The sequence below is a fragment of the Bactrocera tryoni genome, chromosome 5 (genome assembly GCF_016617805.1).
Source record: "Bactrocera tryoni isolate S06 chromosome 5, CSIRO_BtryS06_freeze2, whole genome shotgun sequence".
NCBI classification, from domain to species: domain Eukaryota; kingdom Metazoa; phylum Arthropoda; class Insecta; order Diptera; family Tephritidae; genus Bactrocera; species Bactrocera tryoni.
Genome location: NC_052503.1, coordinates 17,162,007 through 17,186,898, shown reverse-complemented (window position 1 = coordinate 17,186,898; position 24,892 = coordinate 17,162,007). Strand labels below are relative to the sequence as shown.

At 33.9% G+C, this 24,892-nt stretch overlaps 2 protein-coding genes across 4 annotated transcripts in view; both read right to left on the bottom strand.

Moving 5' to 3' along the window:
• Nucleotides 1-24,892, bottom strand: part of LOC120777510 (supervillin-like) — a 199,147-nt gene that overhangs the window by 25,320 nt on the left and 148,935 nt on the right. The gene's annotated exons all lie outside the window — the stretch shown is intronic.
• Nucleotides 1,197-8,138, bottom strand: LOC120777514. 2 transcript variants are annotated; one of them, XM_040108881.1, is made up of 2 exons: nt 7,903-8,138; nt 1,197-3,315 (listed from the first exon to the last, which is right to left on the bottom strand). In XM_040108881.1, the coding sequence occupies exon 2, from the start codon at nt 3,104-3,106 to the stop codon at nt 2,027-2,029; it is 1,080 nt and encodes a 359-aa protein (XP_039964815.1). In that variant the 5' UTR covers nt 3,107-3,315; nt 7,903-8,138; the 3' UTR covers nt 1,197-2,026. The 2 variants fall into 2 exon arrangements, with proteins under 2 accessions (XP_039964815.1, XP_039964817.1); XM_040108883.1 differs by lacking the exon at nt 7,903-8,138 and adding an exon at nt 5,277-5,311.

Here is a 24,892-nt window from a genome sequence, read left to right as displayed (position 1 = left end):
CAAAAATATCTGTTTTCGGAAAATTAATCTCGCCCTAACACTAACTTTTCGTATTACAAAATTAAAAATGTTTGTAAAAAAATGAAAAAACAATTTTTTCAATAACAAATTTCCAAAAAAAAAAAATTTTAAAATTTCAATAACAAAATTTCCAAAAAAAAAATTTAAAAAAATTCAGTAACAAATTTTAAAAAAAATAAATAAAAAAAAAAAATAACATAAAAAATTTAAAAAAAAATATAATAAAAATGTATAATAAAATAAAAAAAATAATAAAATAAATAAAAAATTTTAAATTTATAAAAAATAAAAAAATAAATCAAAAAATAAATACAATAACAAATAAAAAATCTTAAATAATAAAAAAACTTAAAAATAACAAATTGGCAGAAAAAATAAACTAAATTAAAACCACTTAGTAATGTTGCTAAAAATAGCAAAAGCAAAGTTCGTTTTATTTTTCAATTATTTGCACTTCATACATTTGTTAATACTTAAAAAAAATAATATATACAATCGTTAACGTTATACATACAGGTGTATTAGTCGTTCGTGAGATACTGGCATTAAAGTTTCGTTTAAAATAAAATATATAAATACATACATACATACATACGTACGTGTGTACAAAACTAGCAATAAAGAGGCGTCACAACTGCAATGTAATCTATGCCATTCCATCTACATATGTATATGTAAGGATGTACATACATACATATGTATTTTAATAGATAGTTCAGCTATTTGCATAATTCATATAAATATTACATAATAAGTACAGCTCATACTCAAACATTTACAACAAATACAATTTTAATAAGCATATTTATTTAAATTCAGCGGCAATTGCACAAATGCAGCGCCGCTTAGCGTGGCTTACACGAGGGTAAACGAGGCTAAAGTAAAAGTAATGACAAGGCATTAGATGGACTACAGTTTAATGCTTTAAGTTGACAGATAATTATACTTAGATAAGACTTGAGACAAGCAGAAGACTTGCTTCCTGCATTTATTGGCTTACTAGTCAAGTAGTTACTAGTAAATAACTGCTCAATTGCTGTTGTTGGATTTTTTATTTTTTCGTTTTTGTTTTTGTTTTTACTTTGTGATTTGAAATTATTTGTGCAGTGATTGAAATTATTATATGTATATGCATGTGTTTGTATGTAGTTTTTAATAAGTCATATACACATACATACATACACTGCAACTTGTAACTGTAATCATTTAAATAGTCGTGTAACAGCAGTGTGAGCAATAAAAACTACAATTTATGCGCGTACAAAGCGTTACACAATAATAAAGTCATAAAAATTAATTGGATATTCACAGTTTTGTTTCCTACTGGATGCTGCACACACTACACTACAACAACAACAACTAAGCGCTTTGCATAGAAAAATATTAAAGAAGAAAATCATTTTTTTTATTTATTTTTTCCTTTGAAACTTCTTTTCATTTTCGAATTCCGCAAACTTAGGCGCTGACTTGTGACTGACGTGCGCTTTGGCCGCGCTGACTCATCACTGGCACAGCTGCAGCTGCAGCTGTCGCCGGAGCGCTTGCCAGCCGGGCGCGCGCTGGCAATGCACATAACTCAAACTATGTAAGTATGTATGAAGCGGCAGCTTTTGCTGTTTTTTATACATATTTTTATTTTTGTTGTTGTTGTTGCTGAGGCGTTGCTTGCATGGCACTTTGACATTTCACTGCGACGCGACTACTAAACGCTGGCTGTCAACTTTTTCAACGCTATATAACTTAAGGCTAATGCACATACGGTTTATATTACAGTAAACTACGCATACATACACACACAAATGCATGCGCGCGCGCAGAAAGCTAGCACATGCTAACTAAAAGTACACACCCATCCTTGATTGCATAAACTACTTCACAGCCCCAACCACACGAAATATACTTCAATACGGCACACATATACGCACACATTTACACATACAAGTATGCTAATGGTGAACGCGCCAACTGTTGCGCGCTGGCACTTGCACTAGCGCTTGCGCCGCGTTCAAGTCTTGTTCAGCACTGACAGAAAGTTCTCCACGCGCGCCTCATCCATGGCTGCGTTGCTGCTCTCCTCATTCAACAGATCGCTGATCGAGTACGCCGAGAGCGGACGCGACAGACGACGCTGCGACAGTATGTCATCGATGGAGGTGACGGGCGACAGCGACTTGCAGCCGGCATAGATGAAATTCTCAGTTTTCTCCGCGTTGCGCGCGATGGCGGCGAAAATGTCCTCCAAACTGGATTTCATACTCAGTTGCGGACGGAAGAGCACCGGCGATGAGGCGAGCGGCGAGGCGGATAGTGGCGGTGAGTCGGAGGGTGGTGACGAGGCGACTGGCGAGGCGGTTGATGGCGTTGTAGATGTGCCGGCGCCGTTGTAGTGCAGCGCGGTGGGCGCATCGGCGCGGCGTTTTGTGCGTCGCGGCGGTGAATCGCGCCAGCAATTCTGTTCTTCATCCGTGTTTGTCTCTTGCAACAAACTCAGCGAATTCTCCAGTTGCTCCTGTGAGAGGAGCTGCGACAGGCGCGATGCATTCAGCGTTGACTTTGGTGTTGGTGGCGATGCATGCGTGACGTCTTCAATGACGCTGGTGGGTTCATCCAGCGATTGTATGGTTGGTGTGACGCGGTTGATTTTCTTGCCCAACAGCGCGGGTGACACCGTCACCGTTGGCACATTCTCGAACATTTTCGCAATTTGATTGACATGCGTGTTGGTTTGTATGGACGCCGGTTCTACTTGTCTTTTAATGTGATTGACTGTCGGCGTCGCGTCCTGTTTACTGCCGTAGTATGCTTCGGTGTTGGTGGTGCCCGCCGTGCTGTGTCGTTTCGGGTAGACGCGTGTTACGGCTTTGCGTGGCTTCGGCTTGGGCAGCGCTTCGCCCATTGTGTGACAGCAGATGTCGGGCGCATAGCAGCGATGGTATTTGTGACGATTGGCTTCGTAGTCGGCGTCGGCGAAAGTTTTGATGCGGCGCAGCGATTTCGGTATGAGCGTGAGGAAGACAAAGCTGTAGAAGAGGTAGGGGAAGTAGGCCCAAAAGGTCTCCAGGTAGGCGAGGTAATCAATATCCATTGCTAATTACTGTGTGTATGTTCGTTGGATACAAGTTGGTTTCGATTTTTGAAGTGTTTTCAAGTCTTTTGATTCGGTAAGAAATGGTTTCTTAGTATAAATTTTTTATTTTTGTTTTTATCACAAGCGCTTTTTATGTAAATCACAAAGTCTCAGTTCTTCTGCACTGTTCTTTATTCACATTTAGTATTTCTTATACGTCTTTAATACTGAAATAAAATTTTTGAAATTATTTTTTGGTTTTATGTTGTTGTTGTTTTTGTTAATCACTTAAACTGTTCGATTGTCCACACTGGCAAACGAGAAACGAATTGCTTGTGCACCAGTATTTTTTGTTGTTGTTGTTTTTATTATTTATTTTTATTTTATTTTTAATTAATTTATTTTTTTATATATTTTTTTTGAAGGTGTGTTAGGAGACTGGAAGTTGATTTATATAATATTAATTGATTTATTATTGATTTTATTTAAAATGTTTGATTCAATACATATTTCAATTTATTTATTCATTTAGTAGCTCATTTAGCTTTCATTTTATTCATTTTTTTATTATTTTTCATTCTACTACAATTCTTTATCTCCATTTTTTTATCTTGTTCTTCTAAATTGACGATCCAAGTGTATCAGATCATTCGTTATTCCACTTTTTCTCTCTTGAATATTGTGGTTCCTACATAACACTATGTTGCCGACCTTCTTCTTCTTATAGCTTCTAACAAAAACCCTAAATCTTATCGATTAGTTTTATTTTATTAATTTTATATCAGGTTAGCTTAGGTTAGATGGTTGAACTTCCACGAAGGCGAGAGTGTGAAGCCAGACTTTTGATTCCTCTTATTGGATATAAACTCTCGACAAAGCGCCTTGAATATAACACACTTTCTTACTATTTTCTATGTATACTATATGTATATACTATTTGCTTTTATTTACTTTATTTCTATTTTCGGTATTTCACTTGGATGTCTAAAGGTGTGAGATCCAAGGTGTTTCAGGCTTGTTTTGGAAATGGCGCGACATTGGGAAGAAAGTGTTGAGATAATTTTATCTCTTTATTTTGCAAGCAATTTATGCAACTAATTTTAAATCTTACTGATTAAATCCCGATTGGGCAGTGTCTAGTTTGAACACCTATAAATATTGAAAGAACTTTTCGGAGGGCGAAACCTCTCAATATTTACACTGGGCCAGAAAGATAATTTGGCAAAATTTTTTCTTAAATAAGAATTTATGTATACTCATACTCAACTCGATGACATTTCCACAGAAGTACAAAGACATATGCACATATATTCTAATTTTTTCTTTGTCTACACCTTAAAGAAAGTGGAAATATGAAGTGATCAGGGTTTGTCAGAGAAAAATTAATATCTTAAACGAATGCAGAGAGATATGTTATTGTTGTAGCGGCAAAATTCCACCCAGTTGACAGTCCTTGGCCGGATAAAAGTCCGAGTCCCTTCCGGTTACGCAGACCCGACCGTCTTGGAGACGGAATACAGAGAAATAACTCTTTCACTTATATGTCTGTTTCCATGGTTGACCTGAACGCTTAAATATTATAAATATTTTTGGTAGATTCAGCATTTTTATTTATTATCCACACATTTGTGTTATATACTTATAAATAAGTATTACTTCAGTATTATTTTATTTTTTTATGAAATATATCGGTAGCAGTCAAATTATAAATTGAATTTTAAAATTTTAAATTCAGTAGTTATTACTTATTACAATTTAAATATATTTTTTAAGTATATATAATTTTTCTGTCGATTAATTTTTATTTATTATTTCACGTTTCATTTAAATGTTTATTATTTTAATTTTTTTTTTTTTTTACTTTATTTGTTTCTTAATTTTTTAATTTTTTTATAGTTGTTTACTGTTGATATTAAATATACTTATTAAATATATAGTATTTCAGTCGATTTATTTTTATTTATTTTTTTCGTTTCATTTTAATTTTTTACATTATTTTTTTTAAATCTTTTTATTTTAATTTTTATATTTATTTTATTTTATTTCTTTTATTTTTTAATTTTCTATTTTTTTTATCGTTGTTCACTGTTGATATCAGTTTGTCTTCCGTTACTTGCTGACATATACATCTGTATGTACATATATAATAAAAATCTTTTTCACAATAATTGCACATTTGTGCACATACATTTATTTATTCTTTTGTTCACATGTATCGGTTATCTATTTTATGCGTAATAATTTTATTTAATATAAAATCGCGCTGTGCAATATTGAGGCAAAAAATATATTTGATATATAGTCAACTAATTTAGTTTTATAGCTTATTTTATTGTCTTATTATTATTGTCATTGATTCATGCAATTTGATTTTGATTCATAACCCATTGATTTGCTCATATCCGGCCGCCTGTATATACGTTAAATAGTCCCTCAGTTTTTGAAATATCTATCTGAAATTTCGTTAACGTTCTTTTCTCCCTAAAGTGCTACTCATTTGTTGAAAGCGCCGATATCGGTGCACTATAGCATATAGCTGTCATACAAACTGATGGATAAAAATCAAGTTCTTGTATGGAAAACTTTTTTATTTGACAAGATATCTTCACCAAATTTGTCATGGACTATTTTCCAACGCAATGCTACAATTTCCAAAGAAATAGTTTGGATCGGACCACTATAGCATATAGCTACCATACAAATTGACTGATTGAAATTAAGTTTTAGTCTATTTGTTAAGGGTATTATAGCTTAAATGCAACCGAAGTTAACGTTTTTGCTTGTTGTAATAATTTCATTTAATTATAATTTTAATTGTTAATTAATCAACAATTTATTTATTTTTATAATTGTATTACTTTATATTTTATTAAAATTTTCTTTACTTTACTTTATTGAAATTTACTTTATTTTTTCAAAATTACATTTTAGTATTAGTATTTTCTCTTTTATTTGATGTTATTATTTTTCATTCGTTTTTTTTTTATTTGATTTATTGCTTTTCATAGAAAGTTTTATCTACATACATATTTTTTTTAGAATTTGGATAATAGCTATTCTCACACAAATAGTTGATTTCTGTTATAATATTAAATTTTTCATCTAATTTACTTAATGTCGTACTGATAGATTGTAAATAAATAAATTATTTAAAAAATCTGTTTTTATTATGTTTGCAATATTGTTTAATTAATTTTCTTGTCAACTCATTTTCTTTTGAAATACATAATTTGTTTTTCTAATCAGCTAATCGCAACACTTGTCTAAGTATAGTGATATCAACTTTTAATATAAACAATGTCAAAGTATTACAAATATATTATTTTTATTATTGTGATACGTAGTGAATGCGATAAAATTAGACACATCTGTATATAAATAGATTTCTTAATTTTTTTTTAATTATTTGTGGCAAATTTTCGTGATTTTTGATTTTTAAGCATTCAATTTTTATTATAAAGAGAATTTTATATTGGCATACTATTATATTTTATAAGGTTTTTATTTTTATATACTTTGTTTTGTATATATGATATATTTATTTAGTTATATATTTATATAAATATTTTTTTTTTTATTTTTAAAACGAAATATACAATTCTTTTTTAATTTGTTCTTAATTTTTTATACTTTTTTCCAAAAAATATTTTGCATTATTTTTACTAACAGTAAATATATTTACGCAAAGTAGATATTTATGCATATATTTTTTTTATTTATATAAAGGAAAAATACAAATTTTTTATGAACATTTTTTTCTCATTAATATCTCAAAAACTACAAATTTTTCATAAAATTTTTTTCCCTTATTTTTTTTTAAATTTTTTTAGAAAAGTTTATAGTAAGTTTTTAGTATTTTTTGAGTCGCTTTTTTTAATTTTTATTTTTGAAAATTTTATAATTAATTTTTCATTTCGAAAATAACTAAATTTTTTAATATTTTATATCTGCTCTTATTTTTATATTTTACTAAACATTTTAATTATTTTTTTTAATATATTATATTATTTAATTTAATTTTTTTTTAGTATGTTATATTATTTATATTTTTATTTTTCATATTATATAATTTTTTGTTTAATTATTGCACTCGCTTTAAAACTCGCTAACTGTAATTCCAATAGTAAATATTCTTGTGAGTTATCTAAGCACTTTATGCACCTTCCTCAGCATCGAATGCACTACTGAACGGTACCAAACATTTTTCGCCGTTATGCATGGATCTTGTCAATTCTAGTTCTACCGGCAAAATGATGCACAAATGTAACTAAGCCATATGTGTGTGTGACATAAAAATAGTAAGGAAAAAATCTAAACTCATAAATCAAATTCAAAATGCCTCCAAGTGTCGCACAAATATCATATGTATGTAGGTATGTATGAAAATAGATTTGCCAACAGCCGCCAGCCGCTTCTTCAGCGGGCCACCCACGCGATATCCGATTGCAAGCGGCGAATTCGCACAAATTTGAAATAAAAATATAATAATTTTGCAGCTGCACTACTTTATGTAAATATATTTATTATTAGAGTGGTAAAAATAATGAAAAATATTCGTTGGAAAAAAAAATATATAAAAAACTATAAAAAAAAAAAACTATAAAAAAAACTATAAAAAATTATAAAAAAAATAATAAAAACAAAATATTTTTTAATTTTAAAATTTCATTAAAAAAATATCAACAAAAAATTTGTATATTTTATTTTAATATTTTTTTTTGCCTTTTCAATATTGCCCGAGCGCTTTTAATATTTTTGTTTATTTTTTATTTGTTTTATTTTTGTAATTTTTACACTCAAAACTATTTTATTACATTTCTAGTAGTTCCTGTCTTCACTTTGTTGAGATCAATTGCACAGTCAATGCTTTGCAGTATCTATGAATTTATTCCTTTTACTATTTCAAAAAAAAAAATAAAAATAATTTTTGTGCTTCGTATGAAACGCGTTCTGCCGTCGCGTTCTACGGTCGTTATGTCTCGAAATATCTGCGTTAACTGAAATCTCTTTGCAGCCGCACAGTTTGCCGTTGCTCCGAACCTTGTGAGGAAGAAGCTACGGTACAACGCTCGCAATGCGGAACCGATAACTAGGCAAGTACAAGTACTATTTGCAAACACACACACATACTCATACTCATATTTGGCCAGGCGAGAACAAAAGGTGACAACACCCGACCCCCCAAAAGCTACTGCCAGCGCTGCCGTGAGTTACTGTTTGATATTTGGCGCGCTCTCGCCAAATTTGCGCCCAACTGTGAGAGGCGTGAGATCAACGCAGACGTGGTGTGAGCAATACTAGCACTGTTAGCCTAGCAGCGTTCTCAATTAAGTGAGATCGCTCCACTTTTGGAGCACGGTGCTCATTTGCTCTGCATGCCGCTCCAAGAGTGGGATTTTGTGTGTGCTTTATTTTATTTTATTTTGTTGTTTTTGCATATGTCTAATTTGTTTTCAAAATTTGTATTGTTTATTGTTATTTTTTATTTTTTTATTTTTTTTTGCGCTTTTGTTAGTTTTTCAAATGCCGGAACAGAAGCTGGCAAGTGCACGGCGAAGCTTTACTCAGCGGCTGGCTACACTTGGCTGCCTAAAGGTTTCACATACATACAAACATTTTGAAAGAAAATTAAGTTCTATAATGTCAGCGGTTAGCGAAAAATCTGAGCAATTCATTTAGTTTTTATTTTTACTTTAATTTGTAGTTGTTTTTGCTTTTATTCATGCCGTTGGTCGTCTTTAGCGGCGGAGCTGTCGCGGCCAACAGCGTGTAGCGGACTTTTATTATTGTTTGTTGTAATTTCTAGTTGTCGCTTGACGTATTTTTACATATTTACGTACATACTAATACATATGTACATAGCTATGTATTCGAAGTTGAAACGGCTGCGCTGTTGGACAGCTGTTTTTAGTGGGCAGCGCATCTAATTTCGTGTGCGAGAATCATGCGAATAAGGCTGGCAAATATTTGTCCCCAACTCGTACATACATACATATGTGTGTATGCATGTATGTACATATGTATGTATGTGCTCGAATAATTATTGGCATATTCTCAGGTACAATTTGAACACACTTTTTTGTGCATGAAAATATTTTATAAATTGGTCTGAGTTTGACATTTTGAAAAATCGCCCGAGAGGCAAGTGCTTCTTAGACAAGTTGACGCATATACTCATAATATACATACTTAAAAAAATGCTGAAGGTTACATAAATTTTATGGGGCATGAATTTTTGTTACAAATAATTTTTGGTTTGGTGATTTACGATTTGTCTGTGCTTGGCCCACTTTTTGACAAGCGGCATAAATAATGGGCACTAGCCCTTTTAATATAATAATTATATCTTGAACGGGGGTCCTCAGTTCTGGAGATATTGATCCGAAATTTTGCTTAAGCCCTTTTCTTCCTAAGAAGTTGTTCCTTTGTTGGAACCCTCGATATCCGACCACTATATCATATAGCTGTCATATAATGCTCGATCTTTATCAAGCCCATGATGGAAAATTTGTTTATTTGGCAAGATATCATCACGAAAATTGGCATAGATTATTATCTCAGTTATAATACTCCAAAATTATATGAAAAAATCTGGAATGCGGATGTGAAAAGACCAAGTTTTAAGACCAGTGTATACTCTTGTAGTACCCCCAAAGGTGAGATTTAGTGACCCATGCCCAGAGCATACTGAAATTATGGAGGGAACACTTCTCCAACCTGCAGAATGTCAGTGAAATCATAACACCAGGAGATGGTGAACCTGCTTCCCTATCAGATGACGATGAAGCGGACGTTCCATTGCCAGTAAAAAGTTTGAATAGCAATCTGAAAGAAATCGTCTAAAGAATAACTAAGCGGCGGGGGCTAAAGGATTGCCGTCCGAGCTATTCAAATAAGGCAGCGAAGAACTGTTAAGGACATACATCAGCTTCTTTGTAGAATATGGTCGAACGAAAACATACCCAACGATTGGAATTTAAGTGTGCTCTGCCCCATCCACAAAAAGGGAGATCACACAATCTGTGCCAACTACCGTGGGAATAAGCCGCCTCAACATCACATATGACGTTGTATCGAGCGTATTGCGTGAAAGATTAAAGCCCACCGTCAACAAACTGATTGGATCTTATCAGTGTGGCTTTAGACCTGGAAAATCAACAACTGACCAGATATTGACCATGCGCCAAATCTTGGAAAAGACCTGTGAAAAGAGGAAACACAACAGCTCTTCGTCGATTTCAAAAGTACTTTCCACAGCACAAAAAGAAGCTGCCTTTATGGCGCTATGCCTGAATTTGGTATCTCCACAAAACTAATAAAGCTGACGTGGAGCAATACCAAAAACTCCGTCAGGATTGGGAAAAACTTCTTCGAGTCGTTCGATACCAAACGAGGTTTTACATAGACAAAGCGACTCTCTATCGTGCGACTTCTTCAATCTACTCCTGGAGAAAATAATTCGAGCTGCAGATCTGAATAGAGAAGGTGTACAGCCTTCCAAATTTGATATAACAGTTAAAAAACTCCTTTTAAAAAATTATTTTGAAAACACTTTCAACTCTAGAAAACACAATAGTTCATGCGCAAACACCCTCTTCTGGTCTATTTGTGGCAACTACATCATCAACATTGTAATTTCTCTGCTTTAACAGCACTTTCTAGCCTTGTGACAAAGGCGCGCTAAAAATACCAGCAACAACAAATACCACACCTTGGCAAGCGTGTGCGTATAATTTCGTGCCTCAAAACACCTTCCGAAATTTATAGAAACTTTTCAGCGAACACTTTGCGGTATTTCCTACAGTATCGAACTGCCAAGCCATGACACACAGTTGTTGCTGCTAATTCATTTAAATTATTGTCATGATTTTGGCGGCTTTCCCGCCGCGCAACGCGCACTGCCTGCCTGCCTTCAACAAAACAAAAACGAGACGGCGGCCGATCTTGGCACCTTTGCCTTCGAAGTGGCCCACCGGTGGCAGCTATTTGACAACTGCGTGCATTCAAAGTGTTTTTATTTATTTTTATTATCTGCGTCATTTTTATTTAATTGCTTTAAGTAAAGCAATTATGTGGTTGTTGTTGCTGGCAATTTGCAAGCGTGTTTACCTTATTTTTAATGTACACATTTGCATACAAAGTTTATTTGCTTCGAGATTAAGGCATATAAAATGGGTCGCTGTGGACTTGGACCGCATTTTTATGCACATATTTACACATACATGTACCTATACATATACATATATGTACATAAGTAAAGTGTAATTATTTATATGCCAGGTTAAGCACAAAAGTCAAGTAAGTTGACTTAGTCAGATAAATATCTAGTACGCATAATACCTTTATGGCATTGAGCACCGTTGAGTGAGGTATAAATTTATTACCAACAAAAATTTTTGGTTTCATACTCAAGATATATTTTTATGCAAATGAAAGATGATTCTTCATACAAAATTGTATTGTACCATTTTTCAAAGGCCTGCCTCCTTCTTACAAAAATTTACTTTAAAGGGCCAGAACAAAGTTATAGAATTGAACTCAATTCAAAGCAGCTTGAGACATAGATAATTTAAGTGGGATGAGCGCTTGCTTTCTGTATGCCTTTGATTATGCTAAGTAAGGTATTTATCGCAATTGCCTATTCGAATCACCTTGTTCCTAGAATCTGATATATAGATATTAATTGAGGTTTGCACCGCGATCTAAGGCCTATTGTGCCCACCTCATACACATATAGATGCGCAAGGGAGAATACAAGTATATGAACTCTTCGCTCTAGTGAAAGAGGTAGAGCAGTTTTAGTATGTTTATGAAACAAAAACATCAAGATGTCTATGGGTTTTGGATCAATCAAAAACATGAAAATGTCTACTGCTCCTGGATAGATCATTAGATTATTTTTTATACTTTAATTTATGATTTTAATTTATAAAGTTGACCAGTGTTTTGGTTTTTAATATTTGAAATGAGTTTCTATTAAAATAACTAATAATCTTTTCTATTGATTTTATTGAAGTTTTTACAAGTTTTGAGCTCAATATGATCTCCAAAAGTGGCGGTTGAAATAAACTGGCCATTTGGTTGACGAGAGATTGCCTTTTTCTTGTAGAAAGCTTATAGCGTAGAGTTTTTGGTTCTTGTGAAATGGAAAAAAATGTGTGTTGCGATATTTTTTGAAGAGGAATTTTTTTGTAATATGTATACATTTAAATAAAAATAATGTATATTTATAGAATTTAATGTATTTTAATAGACGACGATTCATTTTAAAAAATTTTGGATTTCTCGATCTATAAGTGAACCTCTGAAAAAGGGTGGTTGGCGGTGACCAAGATTTTTCTGTCTAAAATTATTTCAAATCCAGATAGATATAGAATAATACAGATAATGATCGAAGCAGGACTAGTCAAAAGTTTGATTTTCGACGAAATGGCGGCTTTTCGAAAAAGTTGTTTTTAGTCTAATAATTTAAGCTTTCTGAGCAATCATAGTTAAATATATATATTTTTAATACCAAATAAGGCCTACACACATTTAAAAAAAATCTGATATTTTGACTTGAGATTTGTTGATTAAAAATTAAGGTCTTTTTCGATTTTAAGCCAATATAAGTAGAAAAATAAATATTTAAAAAAAAAAGAAATTAAGTTGTAATTTTTTTATTGAAAATTAGGGTGTTTTCCGACATTATGTCAATATAAGTATGAAAAATAATTATTTTAAATTTGAAAAAAAAAAATACAAAAACACTGTGCTTTAGACATAAGAAGGTAAGTTTATACCAGACTTCGTGAAAGACAAACATTTTTTGTATTAAACCTCAAAAGCTGGCTTATGTGATTTTTTCAAAGTTCAGTAACGAAAGTTATAGATTTTCTCATAACCAACAACAACATTGTCAGATAACTTTTTCTATACAACTAGTAGTTTTGTCGGAAACCGAGATAAAACGCTTTCAACACTGAAAATTCAAGCACACCCACCTCCCCTTACTTTTTTCGCTCGTAAATTATTTTCCATTATTGTTTTTTTAATTTTCTTTCCGATGGATTTCAATCTAATACGAATATCTTTATTTTTTACAATCGAAGGCTTCGGCACTGGTCTACAAATATTTTATTTTTTATTATTATAATTTATTAATTTTTTTTTAATATTCTCTTTCATTTTTTTAAATTTAAGTTATATAAGTTATCCAAATTTTTTTATAAATATTTAAATTTACTTGTTTTATTTTTAGTATTTAATTTATAGCCATAAATTAATAATTTTTATGTCTTAACTGATTTAAGTTTACAATAAATTGTTGCATTTTTAAGAAAATTTACTTTTGATTTTATATTTTTGTTTTTGTTTTTATCTTAATTAATTTTAATTTATTATTTTTTCTATTTTTTCATTTGTTTATATTTTGTAATACAATTTCACATAACTGTTTTTTCTGTAATTTTTTATGAAATTTTACTTTTGATTTTATATTTTTATTTTAATCTCAATTAATTTTTATTTATTATTTTTTTCCGGTTTTTTTTCATTTGTTTATTTTTGTTATACAATTTTACATAACTTTTTTTTCTGCAATTTTTTATGAAATTTTATCTTTGATTTTATATTTTATATTTTTGTATTTTTATCTCAATTAATTTTAATTTAATTTATTCATTTTTTTCAAATTTTTCGCATTTATTTAATTTTCGTATTACAATTTCACATTATTACTTTAAATTTTTTTTTAATTTTCGGCAATTTTTTATGAAATGATTTTATATTTTTTTTTGTTTTTATCTCAATTAATTTTGATTTAATTTATTAATTTATATTCCATTTTTTTTTAACTGTTGTTCATATTCTTTTCTTCACTCACGCAATTTTTATTAATTAATTCATAACTAGTAACAATTTCATTAATCATTGAACGCGTCTCATTATTTCATCTCCAAATATTTTTTTTTTTATTGTTTTCCAATTTCACGCCAATGTTTTCATACGCAGACGTATGTATGTATATAAATAACAATTAATCATCCATTTAATTAGCAATCACGCATTATCAGCAGTCTCTTGAAAAGTAGTTCTTATACTAGAAAAAAAAAGTATAACAACAGCAACAACATGCCTCTTTTTCTTAAACGTTTTCACAATCACAACTTTTCAGTGCAATTCACTCGATTAATTTGCTTTGCGTATTTTTATTTCAAGGCTACTGCCGCCACTTAGTCACTTGCCACTTTTACTTCGACGAATTGGCGTTCGATTTCTTGCACTTATCGCGGCAACAAGACACCTCGTCACATGCCTGCACGTTGTATTCGCTGCGATAAGAAGAACTCAAACAATGCAAAATGCGAACGGCGCTGGGCAAGCCAAATTGAATCGAAAAGGAAACGACCAGAGACCAGAGTCCAAGCGCGCTCTACGTGCTTCGTTACCGGCGCGCTGCTAGCAAACACTTTGAGCGATCGTGCTCAACTGAACGCAAGAAAACGCAAAACGCGCCAACCAGCGCCAAGCAAGCAAATCAAACATAAATATATTATGGAGCACACACTGCAACAACAACAACAACAACAACAACAACAGCACACAAACGACACACAAAAAAGGGGAGAAAGATGAAAGTTCGGCGGACTTGCACTCAAGCTCGCACTCACGAATCAAGCGAGAGCCCTGGCTGAGGATCACTTGCCCCCCCACACACACACACATACATGGAAAGATATTAATAAAAAAAATTGGAATAAAAAAGCGTAATGCATGCGATTGACGCAATGGAACAGAAACGCATGCGCAACGCAAGCAAAGAAAAAGAAAAAACCCAAGCCAGTTCTCGAGGAAGGCGAGCGCAATTTGTAAAAATAAAAGGCGAGCGCACGGAACACGGGACAGGATTAGCGCTCCGTGCCGTGGCTGGTGTGTACGTGTGTGTGTGTGTGTGTGTGTGCGTGTATGCAAATGAATGCTATCGCATGGGCTGTGATCTTGCTTCCCTTCTTTTGGATGCTGTGGCATTAACTGTGCATGCGGCACGATCTCGCCAAGCAGGCCACGCAAGAATGATTCATCATCTGTTACTCATATGGGAATGCTGAGCCTTTTTTGTATTTTCTTTTACATTTTGGTATTTCTGTGTGTTGATTTCAAACATAAATAAAATTGTATGACTCCTTCTTTAGGTTGAACAGTTTCCAAGCAATTTTGTTTATTTTTTTTTGGAAAAAATGTCAGAAGTGAAAAGTGAGTGCTGCGAGTTGAAATTACATAGTTTTTATGTCTGGGTTGGTACAAAATTACTTCGAAAAATATAAATTTATATAATCACATATTTTAAGAAGCATCTCGGATACAAAAGCTTAATATTCGCTATTTTCATACACTCTGGTTGTTTCAAACATTTTCGATTTTAAATACCATCTGATCAAATTTGACCCGGACAACATAAATTGGTACAATTCACAAGCTTGATCTCCGTATGTCAGTCAGTTTCGATCTTAAATAGCTGATCAAATTTGAACCGGACTACAGAGGTTCGTAAATTTTTTTCGAAGTTTGATTTCCATACGTCAGTCAATTTCTATCTTAAATACCAGCTGATTAAATTCGAACCAGACTACAGAGGTTCGAAAATCGTTTTTGAAGTTTGATTTCCATATGCCAATGAATTTCGATCTTAAATCAATTTCGATATTAAATACCATCTGATCAAATTTGACCCGGACTATATAGATTGGTACATCCTTTTTGCAGTTTGATCTCCATATTTCAAGCAGCATGTGATTGTTTACGACACGGAAGGAATCGCGGCTACGGAATTGTTGAAAACGTTGCCGAAGTGTTTCGAAAAGTCTACTTTGTCACAAACATTTGAGTGGAACAAAAAATTTAGTGAAGTTAATGAAGTCATCGAAAACTTTCCTCATGCGAGTCATCTAAACATCAAAAAAACCTCTGTTGATGACAATTACCTCAAAAAGATTAAAGAAGCGGTGCTTGAAAATAGTAATGTTGGCAACAGGAAGATATCAGAGGATCTCAACATCTCTTATGGATCAACTCAACGCATTTTCGTTAATATTTTGGGTATAAAGCGGTTAATGCTAAATTTGTATCGATATCAAGAAAAGATCACAAGAGAATTATTTGTTAATACTGCTGAAGACCCTTCATTCATCAACGGCATTATCAATGCTACTCAGACGTGGATTTATGAATACATAAACTGCCTAACATTCTAGGAAACGACGCTTTTAAAATTAGCCGAAACAGCAAGAACCAAAATTTATTGAAGAGAAACCAATCCATAAAGTAGTCTCGTATACTCGACCGCAGTTTTGAGCGTCATCGACAATATTTCCCTCACGAATTTTTTCTCATAAAATCGAAGAATTTCGACCAATCTTTTATTAATGGTTTCCACAACTTCTTACTACGCAATAAGCCATCTTTCGGGCTTTTCTTCCATGTGTAAGTGGTATGCGATTGCCACTTTTAACTCCATTAACAAACTCAAAGATAAATATAAATTTATGAGCATAAGTAGATAAGTTTTTGTGATATATTGCCATACTCGTGAGCCTTGTTCTTGAGTGCTCTTACAAGCCAACTTGGTAATAATTTATGTCACAAGGAATGCAGCTTAAATGAAACCACGTAGAGTGCAACTTTGTAAGCCAACTTGCAGTGAAGTCAGCGCTTAGAAGAACCACAAAAGGACACGGTAAAATTAAGTTAAAGCAAAAGGAGTTGACAGAGAGGAGGAGAAAGACTTTTGAAAAAGAAATAAAAAGGCATGTGCGGATAAAATAGATTTCCAACATATATTTCCTAAGAGCCGAGAGGGTTACGGTAGTCAGACGGCAGCAGCGGATATAAAAGAAACCAGTAGGAAGGAAGAAGTTTGGTTCACAAATATATAATGAATAATCGAAAAAATCTATATTAGAATATAAGACTACTTTCAGGATCAAATTTGTCCCGGACTGGTCCAACCAACCAACTATCAATTGGATCGAGTATATCAAAATATGGATTTCAAGATCAAATTTGACTCGGATTGGTGTAACCAACTATCAATCGAACCTATCGTCGGATCGAGTATATTAAAGTATGGATTTCAGGATCAAATTTGTCCCGGACTGGTCCAACCAACCAACTATCAATTGGATCGAGTATATCAAAATATGGATTTCAAGATCAAATTTGACTCGGATTGGTCTAACCAACTATCAATCGGACCTACCAATCGGATCGAGTATATTAAAGTATGGATTTCAAGATCAAATTTGTCCCGGACTGGTCAAGTATATTAAAATATGGATTTCAAAAATAAATGAAATAAAGTAGATTCTAAATAGAAGAGAAGATTTTATCAACCAATGTGTAAACTTCGAAACATGTATGGGAAAGATTTTCTGCGATAGTTTCTTGTTTTCCGAAATTTGCGGTTTTGATCGCTCTTCTGTGAAACTTTGTCAACCGTAACATACTTATTTGGGGAAGGTTGCAATGTTTCAGGTTCTAGTATGGAATCAAAGGAAGTATGACAGCCATATAATATGGATTAAGAGAAATAGAGCGCAAAATCGAGCTGAAACCCTTTTACTGATAGCGTATGTATGTTACTCTCTTTCCAAAAAACACTCTATAAGACTCTTGCTTCGACTAAACTTAAGAATTTTTAGAATGCTCCAAAGTCATCTAAACCTACCGCCACTTATGATCTGTGGGCCTTTAATTCCCAAAACATCCGGTTCAATTCCGGTAAAATTTACACGAATTTTATCCGGCAAGGGACTGTGCTTTCGGAAATCTAACCTCGTTTGGATCGGCAAGTTTTAGATCAAGTTTTAGATCTGTGAGTCTTTACTCCATCAAGTATTATCTCTGCTGGGATGCTAGAGCATCATTTACGAGCTTACAAAACGGACCTTACAACAGCATAATGCATAACTACAACTACAAAGCATTCTTATACATACATACATACATACAAGTGTAAATATGTATTCTTTTTAATCACGACTTCCATAGCGCCAGTCTTTTTTCTGCCGTACAACACTAAAGCACAAAATGAAAAAAAGCGCCGCCAACTGACTACCACGACTTCGATATCAATTTAACTTGACTGACTGACCGGCTGAATGACAGCCAACCGGTCATGCTGACCATGCCGAGGCACCTCACTGGCTCCGTTAGCTCGCTCGCTCGCTTGCTGCTGCTGTGGTAGAATGTTCTGTTAGACATTGCGCCAGACGACAGATGATCTTGAAGTCACTTACATTGTTCAACGCTTATGCATAAGCGAGGAGTGCGCTTACATGATTGCATGAATATGTACTTAAGTCTGTAGTTATGTGTGTGTTTATAGGTATGTGCGCCACAACATAACTTTGTAATTGGTTCTTTTGTTCAATGTGATAAATGGACAGTTGAAGTTGGAAGTTGAAGAATTGTTTTTACAACCTTAGCCTCAGGCTGTGCTACTGCGCTTTGGACGTTTTCTTCTTTTTACCTTTTTGCTTCTGCAGCACATTTGTTGTTGCCTTATTTGTGTGTGCGTTTGTTGTTTGGGTTTTGTTTGAGCCATTACTTGAATTGACAGCCACCGCACCGCTGATTATTATGTTGGCACAGTCGATTTCTTTCTATTTATTGAATAGTCGCAATTTTATTGCTTTACAGCGGCTGCTGGGTGAGTGGCAGCGCGTACCTGATCAGTTGGGTGCGCATGCGCGGTAGCAAATGCCAATGGCTATTGTGCGAGCGCCATCATCATTGATCAGCGCCTGTTGTTGGCCGCTGCGAGCAAATCACTGGTGTGTACAATACAGATTTATGCGTTCAACAAACAGTCGCTTTGGCTATTAAAATTTGTTGTTTGTTGGCTTTACATTTAATTTTGATACCCTGCACATGACGTATTAAATAGGCAGTCTCTATATACTCGATATAGTCCCTTATAATTTGAGAGATCGACCTGCAATTTTGCACACGTAATTTTTTCCTCAAGAAGCTGCTCATTTGTCGGTATCATCGATATCGGACCACTATAGCATATAGCTGCCAGTTTGTATAGATCAAAATCAAGATAAAGACTAATAAGGAAGAGCTAAGTTCGGGTGCAACCGAACATTTTCATCTTTAGGCACATAAGGCTTGTTATTTATATAGGGTCTAGGTCTAGTTTTCATCCGATTTTATTTCCATCATTCATTTTTGACCTCGACTGCATTAAAGCTCTCTACACCATCTGAAGGGTACAATTTAAGGGTATATTGTATACCCTTCTATGCACAAAGCACGGCACTGTGTAGGGTATTATGTCTTCGGCACAGCGAGTACAAAGTTTTTTTCGTGTTTTGTACTGCTTTCAGCACTGAATCATCAGAAATACCTTTCGTTTGAGTACTCGCATGCCTTTATTTGCTCGGATTGTTGTGTGCTTTATTATTATGAGTTTGTGTTTTTGTTGTTTTTGCAGTTTTTTCTGATTCGTAATTTAATTTATTGAATTCCAACTGTGGCATTAATGTTCTTGCGATCTGTTTTCTTCCGCCGGAGTTCATGCTTGTGGTCTGTTTCTTCGTGTTTCGTTGGTTGAAATCGTGATTTAGCTGCCTTTGTATTTTGTTCCGTCATATCTTGTTGTGTTTGTGTTGTTTTTGTTTGTGCTGATAAGCTGCATGTTTTGCGAGTATTTCTTTAATTACATTTTTTATGATTATTTCATTCTTTAATTTTTTGTTGCTTTGTTATTATTTGTTTTGTGGTTTTCATCGCCGATATATTGTAAAGTTTCTTTGGAAAGTATACAGATTGAAAATTTTATGACTAAGATAAAGGAATAAAAGACAAATCTTATAAGTATGAGTGCGACCTCAACCTTCCACCTAATGGATGTATATTAATGAAAACACAGAATTCACAATTTCTTCTGAGCAGTTCTACTTCAGGATCAGTTCTTCTGAATAGAGCTCTTAAAGTTGAGGCCACTGACTCCGAATTTCGGTAATAAATTTTAATAATTTTGACTCGTTGTTGGTTCGTACATTTTTCCATGATGAAATGGTAAACCTTACTGAAGAGAAATGTCAAAAGAGCGCCAAAAAATATGGCGTCGTTTGCTGTCCCTATCGGTCTACTTTTGTGGGGTCACTATTGAAAAACCTGTTATAATATACGCCCAAAGAATAAAATACACTCGCATACACTCCACTCCAACTAAGCGATCTGTCGAAGAAGCAAACCTGAATTCAGTCTACTCACTTGCGCATTAAGTACATTTTATCAAATAAAAAGGGTCACCTTTTCAATATATATTCTTGTTGTTGTGCCTAAAACAAATAATGATAACAGCACAAAAAAAATAATACAATAATAAAAACACTTTTGCCAATTTTCATGACTCCACACCACACCCTCTTCATCAACGAAACCTACTTTGCATATTAAATACTTATATAGTATATATGTACGAGTATTTATCGGTTTTTTTTTTCAAGTAGCGCTCAGTTTACCTATTTCTCACCGATAATTTATGGGTGTCGTAAAAGTATTCTGATGTTTTCTTTTTGTATATTTTACGATTATTTTTAGTTTATCGCAACAGCGCCATAAAGTACCTGGCAACAGTGCCAAAAGTTGCTTCAATATTCCAGGCAATTTCGACAAGCTGGAGAGCAAAATGATTCATAAGCTAGCAAGGGTATCGTTTTTTATAACGTTTGTTCCAATTACTATGGATATTTCAAACCTTTTCCACACACATTGAACCATATCTTACTTTTTCGGTCTTCTGTAAGGCCATTTTTGATCGAAAATTGTGACATCCTCGTTTTATGCTTGAAAATAATTGCTTTTTTCTAATGCCAATATAAACATTTTGATAACAGCAGTTGTCGATTTTATTGAACATTATCTTGGCAGCGCAATATAACCTTAAATATGTACCAAAGCCTTAAATATAAGCCAAATAGTATAACCCCAAAAATAAAGCTGAAGAAAGTAATTCAGGAAGTATGTGACAATAAAATCTTGCAGACATCAGTTGATAAATATAATCCAAGACTTTTGGTAGATGAAATCAGCGCCTGCGATAAGGCTGAATTGAATGATTCAACTCTCGAGCTACTGCTTAGGTATAGTGCAATCAAGTGGCTCAAAAACGTCAAAAGGAATTGGTGCAGGATTCGCAGGGCCACGCACCAAATTCTCCATATTTATGGGAAGTTTTCTGAGCATATTTCAAACAATGTACTTTGCATAAGTCGGTGCGGGGAGATAAACCTACAACGCAACGAACGTATTTAGCGACAGTGAAGCGGCACTTGAAGCAATCTTTGCCTACAAAGGTATAACCGGGAATGAACTGAGCTCGTAACTCCGCAGCATCCACTAACATGGCAGGACCGGAACCCTTCATCGTAGTGAGTCCTCATATCATAAAGGAGCTGTCCCGCCAGGAAGCAGGAGTAGGCAGGGCGAGGTTTTGGCAATAACTCCAAGGCATGCGCCATTCCAAATTGCTAATGAGTGGTTACAATTCCAGTAGGTTTATTTATGTAATCAATCTCCTAACGGACAAACTCAGGCTACTTGTCGCATTCTACACTGGCCACACTGTAGACCCAAGAAGCACTTATGTATATAAAATAGGCCTAGCTTCTTGTTGAAAGTTCCGGCTCTGCGACAGGGAGGCTGAAACTCCAGAATACCTGATGATTGACTGCATAGTAGTCTACAGACGCAAGATAAAGGCCCTTGAATCCATGTTTCCAAATAGCGATCACATCGCCTCATTAGCACCTAGTTGTATATTGGAACTTGTCAATATACTGAGGCTAAGTGGGTCGTTTTCACTTGGGAGAGGGCACTAAAGACTTTAGCTCCCGGTGCAGTCCTCATCTATCTATCTTATCTTATGTTTAGACCACTTTGGGTGCCTGGCCACAGCGGTATTTCAGGAAACTGTAAGTAAGTCTGATAAGCTTGCTAAGACAGGTGTACTTCAGTCTCCACAACTGCGGAATGGGAACGGATAAGAGCACCGTTGCCTTCATGTGGTTAACTAATCAACTCAAAATGTTTCAAAGCATCCGGTATATTCAAAGGCAGGGAATTTTAGACGAAGAAAGACTATTTTGCAGATCAAAAACTGCTGCTTGAGCGCTAGAAAATCAAGTCGTTTTTGCAAACGTCTCATAACCCAGACATTCGCCATTCTAAGTAACATTTGTTTCGGTCGATGCAGAACACCCACAGGGGTATACGGTTCACAAGAGAACAGGACATCAAGAAATTGTCTTGATTTTTTCTTGGCCGCCGAGGCGGCGTAGTTCTTTTGGGAAGTCGTCCACAAATATCCAGAAAGCTGGTACATGTTCTATTTTTATTTTCATTGCAATTGTATTTTATCATTTTTTTTATATTTTTTGCGCAAATTTATATATTTCTTTCGTCCAAAATTTGTTACTCCGCAAAGGTTATGTAAACACCCCCGCGTATTTAATTAATTTGTAAAAGCCCAATTGAATGCAAATAACGCTGTCCATAAAGCGAAATTTGTGCGAAAGCAAGCAATTGAATAAAACGGGTGGCAAAATGAAGTACTCAAATGGGCAATCATGAATTAGCAGAAAATAAGTCGAAATTGCGTTGAAAATTGAAATGTGTGTCAAAAAGTGATTGGCGACGCCTGCAAAGGCAACCGAAGAGAGATAAAGTGCAAATGCTCATATACATACATACATATGTTTGTATGGGTATATGTATGCATATGATACAAAGTGTATACAAAGTATTTATTATAGAGAAATTAAAAGTAAATTATAGAAAACCGAAGGAGAAGAAGAAGAAGATCATAATTCAGAAGCTGTTGAGCAATTTAAGCACAAAAGAACGCAGAAATCGTTTGCACGGCATATAAATTTAAAGCAAGACATACAAATGTACGAATATATGTAGGTAGGTATATTTGTGCGCAACCCACGTGATCTTGAGGGGCTCTTGCTGTGATTCAATTAACCGTATGCAGCGGCACTTGAAGCTTAGCAAATGCGAACTAAAGTGAAATAAATTGCCGACGCCGCCAAGACAAATGCATGAAGACCGCAAAGTTTGGCAAGAATAATTGCTAACATTTTATGTTTATATGCATGTATGTGTATGTAACTTAACTAACACCAGCGCAGTATTTTTATGATTTTCGAAATTAAGTAAAAATATTTCTATTATACTCAGACAGAAAAAGCATGTTTGTATGTATGTATGTATGTTTGTGTTTCATATTGTTTTGCTTTCCTTTATGTTACCATTTTTCTTAACCCATTTTCCCCCGGCATATGGCTATTGCCTTCAGGGCATAATGACAAACAAATTACGCCCTGTCGCGCCACTTTAATTACGAGGTCCAGCCATTACAGCAGCGTTAAATGCTATGTTGTCATAGTGACTTGCGGCGAGCAGTACAGATTTTTTGCTTTTTTTGTCTATGACTTTCAATTGGCTTTTTTGCCTGGCTGAAGCAGAGAACTTAAAACATAGAGAAGGTGCAGGTTCGACTGCGAACATTTGATAGATTCGTGAAAGGGAATTCGCCGCATTTGTTAACATTGTAGGTCGGAATTCGCTTCACAATTTTAACATTGTTTACAATTCTCTCATATATTCTAACCGAGAATATGAAGAGACAGAAATATATGTATTTACGGCATATGATGACAAGGCATATATGCCGAAGCAGAGAATATGAAGAGACTCCCAACGAAGAATTTCGTTTTGTTTATTTATATTTTGTTTCATTTTTGACACCGAAAAATGTGTACAAAACACATTATGTTCTCTGTCTCACATACCCAAGAATATGAAAAGACATAAATATACATACATATGTATGCATGCTCCTTATAATGATCCCAACAACAGCATTGTGATATTTTCATGCTTCAATTTTTCTTTCAACTTGGAAATCGCAATGTATGCAAATATGTATGCTTTTGCGTTTTGCCGTCGGCAATTCAATATTGACATGTAAACATAATTATGATATGAGTATAATTTTGTATGAATGCATGCATAGTAATATTTATAGTCAATTTGCACTTGCATATTTAATAATTTTCTTTGATTTTTACATAATATACTATTCTAATAAATATTTTTATATTATATTATATTTCCTACTAATAGAAATTAAATTTATCACAACAATATATACATATGTATGTATGTATGCATGTATGTACTTACATCTTCTATCATATTAATCTTGTCTCTGCACATGCTCATATCATAATCTTATTATGTATATGTACGCATGTGCGCATCCAGAAATTCAAATCATGATTTTATCACTTATCAATATAATGTATTACATGCGCGCGCATTGATCTGCATGTTCATACATTCATATATACTTACATATATGTACATATATTTGCATACACTTCCGAACAAATAATGCACAAGCATACAAACATACATATGCGTACACATGTGAATATCACCAACAAAAAATTGAAGCATTGCTCTACAAGAACAACAATTGTCTAAATAGCAAAAGCACCACAAGTCAATATGGCAGCCGAATTGGCGAAGCTCAAATGTAGTAAATCTTACAACAAAAACATTTTCATTCATAAACGCAGGCGCATATGCCACAAGCGACCTCGCTTCATTCATAAAAACAGACGCCGTAACATCTCCCCGAGCATGCCTTTGCCAACAAGCGTCTTTTCGCGACGATGGCAAAAGCTAAAAATCATAAATGGAACAACTTTCTGATGCTTCTTCACAGAAAGAAGTGACAAA

What these genes read in the sequence shown, in the direction of transcription:
- LOC120777514 (XM_040108881.1), bottom strand. Translation starts at nt 3,106, where the DNA reads ATGGATATTGATTACCTCGCCTACCTGGAGACCTTTTGGGCCTACTTC.